General features: G+C 42.0%; 1 protein-coding gene across 6 annotated transcripts in view; it reads right to left on the bottom strand.

Annotated features, from left to right (window-relative positions):
* Window positions 1–1,062: 1,062 nt before the first annotated feature.
* Adgrf5 (adhesion G protein-coupled receptor F5) overlaps window positions 1,063–13,712 on the bottom strand; it is a 90,197-nt gene continuing 77,547 nt past the window's right edge. For 5 of the 6 annotated variants that reach the window (XM_026394427.2, XM_026394431.2, XM_026394429.2 and 2 more), the window contains 7 exons: window positions 12,313–12,521; window positions 10,196–10,375; window positions 7,018–8,412; window positions 5,726–5,767; window positions 5,578–5,637; window positions 4,483–4,567; window positions 1,063–2,560 (listed from right to left, as the gene is read on the bottom strand). In XM_026394427.2, coding sequence (XP_026250212.2) covers window positions 2,481–2,560; window positions 4,483–4,567; window positions 5,578–5,637; window positions 5,726–5,767; window positions 7,018–8,412; window positions 10,196–10,375; window positions 12,313–12,521 — 2,051 coding nt within the window. In that variant the 3' untranslated portion in view covers window positions 1,063–2,480. Of the gene's footprint in view, window positions 2,561–3,206; window positions 3,274–4,482; window positions 4,568–5,577; window positions 5,638–5,725; window positions 5,768–7,017; window positions 8,413–10,195; window positions 10,376–12,312; window positions 12,522–13,712 lie in introns of all 6 variants that reach the window. The other variant, XM_026394430.2, reaches the window with a different exon arrangement.

The following is a 13,712-nucleotide window of genomic DNA, read 5'->3' as shown; positions in this document are numbered from 1 at the left end:
TTCTGGAACTTGGATCCAGTGCTGTGGTCAAAAGGTGGAGGTGCATGCCAGCCTGTGTGTGAGTGCAAGTGAGTGTGTGTGTGTGTGTGTGTATATATATATACCATGCATGGGCACATGTGTGCAGGGATGGGTGTGTTGGAAACAAAAGAACGTGCCTCTGCTAACGACTGTAGGCAGAGGGCCAGATCTACACCCAAGTGAATTCCATGGAAAGTTCCTGCCATTATGGAGGTTCCCTTCACAAGGTCAAGCACAGTGATTCCTAAGGGATCTCTACCAAAGCCCATGGAAGTTCAGTGTTTCTTGTTCCCTTGTTGTTTTGAACATGACAGCCACAGCCTCCTCCCAGGACTGTGGTTTCCCTGATGCCACACTTGCCCAGCTAGCATTGTGCTCTAGATGGTCTCAACTCTCCTTGACATTAACTTCAGGAACCAAATCAATAGGGGCTGTTCTTTCTTGATACATCTAATTCTAATTCAATGGATCCTGTACCTGAACCTTTGCCTCTGTCTTCTCAGTGCTGAGCTCTACACCAAGGCTGATCATTGCCTGGAGAACGTGGCCTGCATTTATAGCCTAATAACCATTTCCTTTAGGGAATTTAAATACTATTCCATTCAGTTAAGGCAGAGATGTGACAATTCTGGGGCAAACATGGGAAGAGATGTCTATGGCATTTGTAAATATGTAGAAATTGAGTTCATTGACTTTAACCATTATTAGGACCCCATTCTTCTGCTCTGTGAATAAGAGAGAGGCAGAGGTAGAATTCAAAAATTAAAAGTAATAGGAAGAGATTTTAAAGGGTGAAACTATTAATGTAAAACTCTTTCAAGCCTTATTAAAATAAAAAGGTGGTGGTGGTGGGGGGGGGGGGTTGTTGACTCTCAGGCTCTCTTGATCCATCTTCCTAACAATAGTGCCCCATTTCTGTTCCCAGTCCTTATGAAGACTTCACTACCCACTGTCCTGAGTAGCCTCATGTTCCTCTTCCACTTCCCTTTGGGATCAGAGTTGGATCTGGAATATTTGGGCTAATATATCTACAGTCCACGGTGAACTCTAATATGGATACAGTTTAATAAATATTTGTATTTTGATGAAATTCACACATACAGACAACATACACACAAATAATTCATGAACAATCAAATCCTTGGAAAAAGTTTTGCCATTTGCTCATCAAGGTAAAGTATCATTAGGAATACAGAATAGCCCTCTGAATTTTTTTTTTTTCTGGAAGCTTTCCAAGTGGTTGTAATAAGTGCAAACTGAACCATAAAAAAACTCTTAATGTATATTGGTCTGGGAACTGAAAGAAATACTACACAAAGAATTATACAGCACACCAAGGGCCATCAAATGCATAGTAAGAACAATAATAGTAATGTACAATGCCAGAAGAATATTAAAATCTATTCTACAATGCACAGAGAAGAAGTACCTGGTTAAAGCTGTTACGAATAAGACAGTTGGACTCCATTTTCAGTGCAATATGTCACATTTGTCAATGGTTTTTAAAATTTGTGCTAAAATGAAACAAAAGGCTTTTTCAATTAACTGAAAAACTTTAGTCAGCAGTGAGTGGGATCTACTCGGATCTGACGAGGACCTGCAGTCATACTTCCTCTGCATGTTCATTCACTTAGGTTTGACCTTGACACACAAAGGAATCCACGCATGTCTATTTTAGGAGAATCATGTCCCCCTAGGTACATTGCTTGTAAATATCATTATCCACTTGAAAGCATCCCAATGATGTGATTTCTTATTTTTCCACTGTCTTTTCCCCCCTTCTTAACTAGGAAAATATCAGGAAGATACCAAGCTCATTCCCCTTGTCTTACTTTCAGTGTCCATTTTGAGTCTTCTTTTTTAACCTCTCAGTGTTGAAATATATTAGATCATTACCTTGAAAATCTTAAAATATGGTCCTTAATGTTGTTTTTTCCCTTCTCCTTCTTTTTCTTTTTTTTCTCCTTCCTTTCTCTCTCCCTCTCTCCTTCCTTCCTTTTCTTCCCCTGCCTCCCTTCCTCCCTCCCTCCCTTCCTTTCTTCCTTCCTTCCTTCCTTCCTTCCTAGAATTTGCTGAAGTATTTCCTAGGTACTAGCTTCCTTCTTATTATTTTAATCAAAGCTTCTCTTTGTAGCCAATAGCATAAAGTGAAAATGTCTCTACAAAATTCTATTTTACAATATAGACAGAGAAGTTGGGCCTGGGGGATTTGAGTTTCACTTAAATACTATACACACCTGACATCACACAAGGGATGGGGGTGGGGAGCGAAAATAAACATAATCTTTACTTTTATCTGTCTTTACAAGAGAAAGGTTCTTTTCTAGTGGAAAAGACTCTTCAGCATCTGCTCCCAGAGGCCTGCAGAGAGAACACTTCACCCATAGCTTTAAAAGGGTCTCTTGCTCAGATCACGTCCATCAGTTCCAAGAGGTCGTGTGGGTTGGATTTTTCTGTTCTTAGTTGAGCAATGAATAAGCACTGGATGAGTTTTCCAGGGAGGAGCTGGTTGTTTCTGGGGTGGAGACATTGTACGTTCCTGGAAAACAGAGTTGTTGCTCAGCCTCACAGATAAGCCTTCATCAACTCTGGGGTGTGACCATCTCCTAATGGACCGAAGGGAGCTCTAATCCAGGAGCTGGGTAAGCTCAGCCATGCCCGGAAACCAACCCATGCCTGCCCTCCTCCCCAGCCCAGGAGTGCCAATCAACACACGCAGAAGAGCTGCCGTTCTCAAGCATGCATGGCAGCCGACAAGCACTAACTACTTCACAACACACCAGCAGCCAGATTTCTACAAAGGAGAGGACAGGGAGATCTCAACGTGGGCAGCCTCTCCACATGCCACCACATGCACGGGCCTGGGGACATTTGCATGAGGGAGCCTCCCTGGTCCCCTTGATTATGGTGACTTGGGGAAGCTCTTGGAAGGAACCAGGAGGCTGAGCTAAAGGTGAAAGTTTGTAAAGGGAGGGAAAAGGAAAGAAGGGGGATATTATAAGGGAAGAAAAAGCAAGACCCAGAAGAAACAGAAACCAGGGCCAACAAAAGTGTCGAGAACCAGCGTCAGGGAGGGCAGCACTGGAGCAGCGGCACAGCCTCGGGTGGGCAGATGGAGGGCACCGTGCTGAGGAAGAGTGGGGAGTGTGTGTTGGGCAAAGGAAGGGTCAGAGTGTCCACCCTACCATCAGTTTGGTGAACTGCCACTGCTAACAAGGTTTCCGTCTTTGCCTGTGGGGACCTTTGGGGCTGCTGACAACATAAACCAAAGTTACAGTGATTATGCACCCTCCAAATGGGACAAAGTGGAGCTGATGACCCTTGAGAGACAATCCAGTGGCAATGACCAGAATATCAAGGCCTCATTCTCCAAGAACAGAGCCCACACCCAGTGTTTATCTGACTGATTCAGAAACAAAAAATGCATTTCGCTGGCCTTACATAGTGCATCACATTCTGATTGGATGGAATAATTTAATAGAGTTTTCATTATTTTCACTTTAATGCCAATGGTTAACACACTCCCTGAAAGCTCCATCATTTCCTTCCATCATTTCTCTCTCTCTCTCTCTCTCTCTCTCTTTTTCTGCTGGTGATCAAACCTAGGCCCTCCTGCCTACTAAATACACATTCTACCACCAAATTAGTGCCTTTCAAAATGAAAAGGTCTGTCAGTTTCATGAGTAATTCATCAAATCGAAGCTGAAAACACTAAGTCCTCTGGAGATTCGGCAATGATAGGCATAGTCAAAATATACTTTTACACGAAAAGCTTGGTTTGGGAATCTTGAGACACTTGTGAACTCTGCATTGGTGAGATCTATTCAGTTCAAAAAAGCTGGCAGGAATTTTGGTGCTTATTTTCCTGTTGGGGACATTGGTATGGTATTTAATTTACCAGAATAGCTGAGACCATTGCTCCAAGTCTTTAATACTATTTATTTCATACCTCCAAGATGGAAATTTTAACTGTGTTTCTAATAGAATAGCTAACTTAGATAGTCCCCCACAGATATGCACAGCTTCATAAGTGTTGATGTATAAGACAAGCATATTCTATAAGGGGAAAAACAAACCCTAGAATGCAATCCTATGGTCAGATTTTGCAAGTATAATCTTTGCTGCACCATAGCACAAGACCAGGACTATCTACTTTTTTTATTCAATTACAGGTCCCACTTTGTGCCGATGATTTGTTGGACAGCCCTCTGAGCCTAGTCAAGATTTTCTTAATATTATTCTTCATGAGTTATTATTCATTATTATTATTAAAGGGAATTGCTCTTTGTACCAACCACCTCATGACTGGTGAATATGTAAGCAAGTTGCTACATTTAACTTCTATCTTAGATGAGGTTATTTCAGGTAATGTCATGAAGTGTCAGGTGGAATAATAGGGGGTTCCCCATCAGAGCAAATTTGTTCTGGTCAACCAGGGAACACCCAGAAGTCACTACGTACCTGTTTTACCAAAAAGGTTGTTAAATCTTCTTGATATTGGAGAACTCATAGAAAACACAGGTGTAGATGAACCTATGGATGTTGACTACGAGAGAAGAAAAAGACAATCAAAAAGCAAATTTATTAGACCAGGACTACTTGACCTCTTGGGGGACTGCTTTGCTGCCCCCTAGCCATCACTTTCCTGCATTTTTTTTAAAGAGAGAGAGAGAGAGAGAGAGAGAGAGAGAGAGAGAGAGAGAGAATTTCAATATTTATTTTTCAGTTTTCGGCGGACACAACATCTTTGTTCGTAGGTGGTGCTGAGGATTGAACCCGGGCCGCACGCATGCCAGGCGAGCGCTCTACCGCTTGAGCCACATCCCCAGCCCCAACTTTCCTGCATTTTTAATTCCACCTCCTTGGACCACATGGAGAAAATGGAATTTTATCATCAGTATTAAAAAAATATAGATGATTTGAATCATGTTATTCCTTCATCCTTCCTTTCCTTCCTTCCTTCACTTCCTTCCTCCCTTTCTCTCTCTCTCTCTCTCTCTCTCTCTCTCTCTCTCTCTCTCTCTCTCTTTTTCTGCTGGTGATCAAACCTAGGCCCTCCTGCCTACTAAATACACATTCTACCACCAAACTACACCCCACCTCGAAAATGTTGTTGTTTGGTAGGATTTTCTATCTTCTAATAAGTGCATGTAGTCAAATGTATTCAAGGACAACACTAATATTTCAAAATGAACTATAGAAAATTCTGCCCATTATTATTTCTCAAATTATTCTCTCTAATGCTTTGATTTGATTTGAAATTCCCCCAGAAAATCGCTTTGCATTGAAAGTTTGATTTTGATCTTAAGTTTATCTCATCTGTCATTTAAACACTGACTTAAAGATGTGAAGAAGCATCTTTGTGGTAGTGGCATGGCTGTGTTCCATAGGCAGAATGTGGTGAAATGCAAAAGCAACTAGTTATGGAGGCAAAGGGGTTTGCATTTAGCTCCATCGACCAAATCCCAAGGTAGAGATTCTGAACTCTCCACTCCATCCTTACCAGTTGGAGTACTCGAGGATACAGAGTGGAAAGTCTCCAGAGAGAGGGCTTACCTTTGAGTGCTGAGAAGACCACCTTGACAATGAAAACTTGTTCAGCAAAGATTCCTGTACCTGCATTGTTGAAAAGAAGCCCAGTCAGCTCAACATACCACCAGCACTTTAGACTTCTCTATGAGGTGAAAACCGTCATTGTTCCTACCTTCTGATCCCAGAGGCATCCAAAGAGTAAAATGAATAATCCCTGGGGAAAGAATTGAGAGAAGTAAATTTTAATCATATTCTATTGTCCAGTGAAACAAGAAGTCGTATAAACCTAGTGCTAACTGCGGTACTTCTTTCCCCATCTGTGTTTGTAGAATTAATCTAGGACATGACAATGTTAAAAGGGATTTTTATTGGTGCACACTAAGGTACCCTTCTTTTGTGATACTGGGAGAATGTTTTCTATTTTCTGTAATTGTGAACTAAGTGTCCTGCTAGTTATGCTATTAAATAAAGCCCTGGGTCTATATTACTCACCTACCCTTCCAGGCTGTGATGATACTCTGGGGCATGAGGAAAGATCATTAGCTTCTTCTAACAGAGAGATACCTTGAAGGTCACTGGATAAGAACCTATGACTCAGAGCCACAGGCCCAGGAGCAGAAGTTAGGTTCCTATGGCCGTGTCACAAGCATCTGGGAGCAACCTCTCAACTTCACCTCTGCCCCTCACCAGCTCTTAGGGACCTGCATCCTTTGGGCAGGTATTTTCTTATCTTTAACCCCCCGCACCCCACTTATTGGGAGAAACAGAATTAATCCCTCCCTTCCCCATGCACCAAAGGGGCTTGTTTATACTTCTGTTGGAGCTCTTCTAACACACTGTTACTATTAGGTGCTATAGGAGAGTGGAGATGTCTTTCCATTTTAATATAATCAAGCAGATTGTGTAGCACGCCTAGGGCATTCATTGCCTCATTCTTCAACAAAATATTTTCAGAGAAATTATGTGATACATAGCACTGATTTCATTCAAATGGCTTTTGAGAGCTTACTGTGGGCCAAGTTCTTTGTTAGGTACAAGGAATTTGGTGATGAACAAGGAAGATGTGCACAGAGCTCACTGATGTTTCCGGAGACTAACTGGAGACATGACTTGGCTTAATTATTTTCACTGAAGAGATAATAGACTGCACCAAAGTAATCTTGGACAAATAGCAACATCCAGTTTATGGAAGTGACTTCCCTCCTGCTTGCATTATCGGGGCATTTGAAAGAGACTGGCACATGCAACCAAGTTATGATGCAGGTGATAAGAGGTACAAGGTTCCATGGGAGCAAAGGAAGGTGTCCTTTTCTATCTCATTGAGTTCTTATATTACTGCTACTTAGGACTAAGGCTTTCTCTGCATTAAAATCCTTCCCCATTCCTACTCCTGTTTATGTTTCTATCATTAGTTTGTCCCACAGGAACAGAAATTTCCTGAGAGCCCTGCACAGCAGAACTTACCTGGAAGGCATTGAGGAGGGTAAATATGATATGGAAGACGGCATTGCTCCCCTGGAACACAGTGGCAAGACCAAAACCCCAAGTGAGCCCCAAGAGTGGCGTGAGGACACCAATGCTCTTGCTGATCTGAAACAGGCTGCTCCTCTCCTGTTTGCTTGGCTTGTCTCCAATGGAAGGCCTCAGGATCTTGGTGATGACCACAACGGTGATGGTCACGTTCACCACCACAATGATCAGGGCTGGGATTACAAAGGCCAGCAGGGCCTTGGTGTCCTCCCAGTTGAGCCAACAGGCGTTCTTCCTCGTGTAGACTTCCTGCGGCTGGGTAGCCCCCACGGTGATGACTGAGATGACCAGGGGGCAGCCATAGCCTAGAGAAAAGGCAATAGCCTTCTGAACGGACTTGCTGGCATCGTGCAGAATGAAAACCAGGCGATAGAAGAGCATGAGGCCCAGCGTCAGCATCCAGAAGAAGACGCTGAGGTAGAAGAAGTGGATAAAGAAGGTGGCAGCCACACAGGCCGTTTCGCTGAGTGGGTAGTGATGGTCGTGGATGGCAGCGGCCACAATGAACCAGGTGTCAGCAATGAGCAGGGAGGTGGCGATGTTCACTATGCAGGTGTGGCGCATGTAGGAAGTCCGGTTCTTGGTCACCGATTTCCACACCATGGCTTCCACAACCAGACAGGCCGCTAAGCTCAAGATGGAAAAGCCCAGCCCAATGTAAGAGATGATATCTAGTAGTATTTTCAGGAGAGAACCAGGGTCTGGGGAGTCAGGGGACATGAGGATGGAGAACGATGTCAGATGGTCACAGGTACAGGACACACTGTCCCCTTTGACTTCTTTCACCCGGCACCCACTGCTATCCCACCCACCAGTGGAGTTGGCGAGACTGAAGTTCCAGAAGACACACTGGGGATTCCCTCCTGAGTGATGGTTGTTTTTAAAAGTCATGGAAATCCTGAACGGCTTGGTCAGATTGTGGCTGAGGGTGGTTGTCATCACCAAGCTGTTTGCAAAATTCTTTTTCTGAATATCCTGAGCAAGGATAGCATGGAGTGTTGGGAAAGCCACCGTGACAATAGATGAATCCGGCTGCAAGTGTCCCAGCTGGCACTCATCAATGGCCACGTTGCCCCAGAGGTCAGAGTCTGCAAAAATAAAATTCTGTTGGTAGATATTCGTCTGGCCAGGTTTAATCACCATGCTCTTCATCTGCACATTGGGGTGGGAGAGGAACGATGGGGTGTTATCTCCAGACTGTAAGGCTTGGGAAAACCTTTCCACTGAGTACAGTAGCTGGGAGCTCTGGTTGGTCTTCTGCTGCTGTAAAACCTTCCAGGTGCTCAAGACGGACTTACTGAGGATGATGTTCACAGTAGACAGCACATCCTGTAAGGGACACATGTGGGGTCAAGCCAAGGAAATTCTTATAAACATGAAAGTGACAAACATGACGTCTCCTGGAAACTGGGTGAGTGGGTACAAATAAGAGAGAAAGAGAAGAGAAAAATGAGACATTGCAGGCAGAGAGGATCAGCGACCTGCCTTCTGATGACTGAGGTGAGGTGGTTAGGAGACTGTGGGACTTTGACAACCATTTAGATATCGTGACTGTGAAAGCCACCTTCCCACCACTTACGAAGGCCCATTCAGCAGACTGACAGAGGTATTTATTGTTTGGTTTGGTTTTATATTATCTGAAGCCTGTAAAGATATTTTGGTGGGTGGCATGTCCCCAGCAAAAGAAAGTGTCTGAAGACCCCCTCAAACCTTGAGCATCGAATGAGCTCTGAGGGTGTCGTCAAAAGCATCTTTGTTTTCTGTAAACAGCTTGGTTTTTCTCTCATAAACTTGGGCTTGTCATTTTTCATCCATTCTCCCCTAAAAAAAAGTAATTTCTCTTCCTCTCTTGCCTCATCTGTCCTCTGGAAGTCTGAGCCCTATAGTGGGGTGAAGAGTGGCCTCCAAAATACTATAATATCTAAAAACTGTGAAGGGCTAAGGATTATTTGCTCTTATTTGGGGAAATTAGGGCAAATCGTCTTCGTAGATGTAATTAAGTGAGCATCCATCTCACATTTCCTGAGTGGGCCAGACTCCAATGCCAAGAGACAGAAAGGAAGTAGATTGATGGAGAAGGGGAGAGGCACGTGAAGCAGACTGAGACACATGTGAGCCAAAAAAAAGCCTGGTGCCAACAGAAGCTGGAGGAGGCAAGGGAGGCTCTATTCCAGACCCATGAAGGGAGCCTGGCCTTGGGGACATTTTGATCTCAGACTTCTAGCTTCCAGAACTGTGACAGAATACATTTCTGTCATTGTAAGCTACCCAGTTTGTGGTAATTTGTTACAGTAGCCCCAGAAAATTTATATAATTTGGACCTTGTTACCTAGTTTCTTGGCAGTTGGCCTCTTGTTGGTTTGGCCATTAAGAGGCACTGGCAGGTGAAGGGCAGATGGGGGAAGAGAGAAGGAGAAATTTTTTATTCCCCCATTTACCCTCCAATATTCTTGCTACTCAGCACATCTTTGGTAATAGCTTGGCCTTCCAGGACTGTAGGTCCTGCTAAAAGGTCTCTCCTCCAAGACTTCAGACCTCCCTGGGCTATGGATGCCCTACTTTCTCTTCTTTCCCTGGGAGTATAAATGTTTTATAAATGTTGCTGGTCTCTGAATGCCTCACTACCTATTGATTGATTGGTTGATTGATGGATAAGTTGATTGAATTTACTTTGGCTTATTGCTGTATCTCTTCATTAAAGCCTCTTCATTTGAACTCTTGTGAGTGAACTCTCTTTTCTCCCCATATTTGGATTGTTTCAAAGTTCATGGTTAATGCTAGACCTCTGAATCCCTCCTTGTACATATTCTGAAAACTTTTAACTCCTAATTTTCCTGGAAAGCAGATAAGAATTCATACTATATGAGTAAAGAAACTAGAACAGAGATTCATAAGTAAATCTTCTTAAGGTCTCCAAATGAATACTAAAAACACTCTGTGATTCTTAAAAGCCATGGCTGACAGAGCATGTCATGCAACTCTAATATCCAAGTCATTGCTCTGGAAAAGACAGAGAAGAAGCTGCACTGGGGAGAAATTTCATTTCCTAAACAGAAGTCCTGAGGGGCGAGAAGGTTAAAACCCCAAAGATCTGCAAGATAGACAATCTTACCTTCATCATCTCTGGATTCACTTGGGTTGGAACTGTTGAAAGCAAATCAAGGATGTTAATAATGGCTCCCAGGCTCCCTGGTGATGAGCTGATTTCCTGTTCCTCCTTGCCTGTGCTAGTAGAAAGATCCTTTAGGTAGGCAGGGAGCTTTTCATCCTGAGAGGGGCTCTTGATCAAAGCCTAGTAAAACAAAAGCCAACACCAATAATAAACCTGTTAATGAGATCCCATTGATCATTCATGGCAAAATCTCCCAAAGCTGTAGTTTTTTATTTTTATTTTTCTCTACACCCAGAAGTGTAAGTTTGTTGCATAAGACATCCTTATTTTATTACATCTTATTTATTTCATCTCTGATAATAATAATTTAATCTTATTTATCTTACTTATTTAACTTACATACTTATTTTAGGGATAATTTACTTCTTAAACTCTCTGTGTGTACTCTTTAGAATGGACTAAGACTTTATACCTCACACACAGGGAAAATTAAAACATATGTCAAGCTGAAAACTAGTGAGGAACAAAAGAGAGAGAGAGACTTGATTGCTAGAAAACTAATAGAGAATAAAATTATCACTTGGATATCTTCATAGACGAGCATTTGCCAGCTTTTATTTTTCTCTGCATCACCTGCTCTGCTGACCATTAAGGTGACTGCCCATTCCTGTTTTCTTGGAGCAGTTCTGTTTCTATCTGTTCTCCCAGTGGAAGGAAGAATGGCCTCTTTTATTCTCAGGTTATGTCACCTATCTGTAATGATCACAATTCAGATTTTGAACTCAAGCTCCTACTTATGTTTTCTAAGAAGACTTTGATGAGTGTACCTTTCTACGAATACATATTTTTTATTTCACCTGCCTTACACCTGTGACATCTCTTCTCCTATCATCTGGTGTTTCAATTCTAATTCCTCTTCAATTAAATTATAAGATCCTTAACAATATGAGCCATGTGTTATATTTCTATTCTATTCTTCCATTATTCCATAATTCCTAACATAGCACAAGTTGTATATCTTGACATATAATTTATAAGCTTAATGAATAAATTAGGTGGAGCATGGTAGATCAGTAGGGCCCTTTTCCATTGAAAGTATACATAGAATTTGAACTAGGACACACATTGAGTTCAAATTATAAGTTCTATCTTTCTTGATTACAATAAATTATATCCCTCAGGCTTTATCCATCAAGGCCCAACACAAATGCTACGTTTTTCAAGCAGAACTCCTTGATTTATTTTGCTGAAAATTACCATGTATATAATTACTCAAATGCATTATACTCTTTATCAAATGGGAGGCCAAGTTCTAACTTGACCTCTCTATCTTGATAGCACCCATAATAACATTTTAAACATAGTAGGTATTTTAATTATTTTGGTATAAGAAGTAAGAAGGATGATAATTTGATAAAATACAAATCAGTATTCTCCCTCTTTCTTCATTCTTCTTTCTCCAGAGAATTTGAACTGGTTGTTCAAAAGATGTCACCATTCACTATAATCCACTAGTTACAGCTAGGTATTTATTTGCCGTAGCTCATGGAGTTTTTAGGAGTCTCTAACTTACAACAGGCTAGAGATGGGAGCAACATTTATTTATTTTTTAGAAGAAGCAAAGAATTTCCTCCAGCTACATAGCAGTAGCCTTTGTTCTTGTTAAGAGAGGTGGATTGGTCCTTTCAACGGTACAAGAACCTCTAAGGACTGAGGAAATCTCAGACCAGCAAAAGCATAAATCCCAACTACATTTTATTAAATCTTATTTTTTATGTTACTCTTTTTTTCTGAAAACACTATAGCTATTAGATTTCCAAATTATTCAAATGAGATAAAATACATCCCTTGCAGATATTGGGCCCAAGGTCCTGAGAAGTCACCGTTAAGGTTATCCGGCTGGTTCTAGTGCAGCACACATACTTTTTTGCCTTCGTATTTGAATTGAAACGTTTTAAGGCATCTCTAGGGTTGCATCTTCTTTGAGAGCAGACAAATGAAAGTAGCTTTTGGAGCAACACAAAGCATCCCAAAGCCATTTTCCTGAGAGCTGAGAAATCTGATGAGCCAGACAGATGTCCCTAGCAAGAGCTCAGAGTCAAGGGTTTGAAGCTCACCTTGGCCAACTGGAGCAGGCTATTTATTGGAGCAGAGATGCAGTCTTTTCTCTTCACCTTCCACCTCGAGCCTGAACAGATGTAAGTGATGGTCCCGCCAATGGTACGGTCAGGGCTGCTGGGAACGTTGGAGAACTGGCATAGCTTCTGGATGACCTTTCCTGGCTGCCCGACGCCTATTGTGGGATCCCGGCATGTGATATTCTTCTCTGCATTGGAAACACAGGAATAAAAGGAACAATTGAAAGAAGAAGAAAAAAACAGTGGAAATAGGGTCCAGCTGATAGAATTGTGATGTTTGAAGTCACATCTCTTTTTACTTTCAGTGACTTTTTCAGAGTTTACTCAGTTTCTTAATTTTATTCCTGATTGTCCAAAGCCCCTCTCTGCTTTTCATACAAATCTGTCTTTTGTAGCCTGAGCTTGAATTTCCTAACAGAAATGATTATCTCTATGCTTCACCCACACTTCCCATTCCCAGCCAGCTTCTCTTTGCTGTTGGGAAAATCTAAACCATGGAAAATGGGCTCTTCTCCCAATGAGAGGTATCCCCTTTACCAGGAATCTTAAGGATGTAATGCCTTAATCTAGGGATTATCAATGTTGGCAATGTTGGCATGTTAGAATCACTTTGGATATTGCCGGTGTCCAGGCTCAAGTCCACCAGAATGTCTAGGCAGAAAGTCCAGTTTCAGCAGTGCTTTAAGCTTCCCTGGTCAGTGGACAGCCAAGGTTGAGAAGCACCACTGTAGTTCAAAAATGTAATTAACAGCTGGGTGCGATGATGCATGCCTGTAATCCCAGTGGTTTGGGAGGCTTGAGGCAGGAGGATTGTGAGTTCAAAGCCAGCCTCAAGGTGCTAAGCAACTCAGTGAGATCCTGTCTCTAAAGAAAATACAAAATAGGGCTGAGGATGTGGCTCAGTGGTTGAATGCCCTTGAATTCAATCCTCAGCAGCAACGCCCCCCCCCCAAAAAAATGTAATTAAAAGTAGGAATTCCAGGCATCCATGACCTGTATATTCTAAGCAATGGGTTTAATAAGCATTTGTTCCTTCTGATTTCCTTTAAAGGTGACTCTATTTCACCTCTGCTCATGAGGAGAAAAGAATGATAAAATGACATTTGTTGCAGAATTTCTTAATTTCTAAGCGATCCTGACTCTGATGAGTAGAATCCTCCCTTGTCCACATTTTTTGTTTAGTTAATGAATATTAAAATCTCACCCATTGTATAAAATCTTGAAATAAATAAGTAATTATATATTCCAGGAAAAAGAAGTGGAAATCAATTTGGTATGAAGAAAGAGAACAAAGATAAGTAGATAAAACACAAACACGTTGGTTGTGATGAGGAGACAATGAAAAGGGACTGTGCTTGGAGGGTCAGTTGACGGTGACT

The sequence above is a fragment of the Urocitellus parryii genome, chromosome 8, assembly GCF_045843805.1.
Source record: "Urocitellus parryii isolate mUroPar1 chromosome 8, mUroPar1.hap1, whole genome shotgun sequence".
In the NCBI taxonomy this organism is placed as follows: domain Eukaryota; kingdom Metazoa; phylum Chordata; class Mammalia; order Rodentia; family Sciuridae; genus Urocitellus; species Urocitellus parryii.
This window is presented reverse-complemented; position numbering and strand designations above follow the sequence as displayed.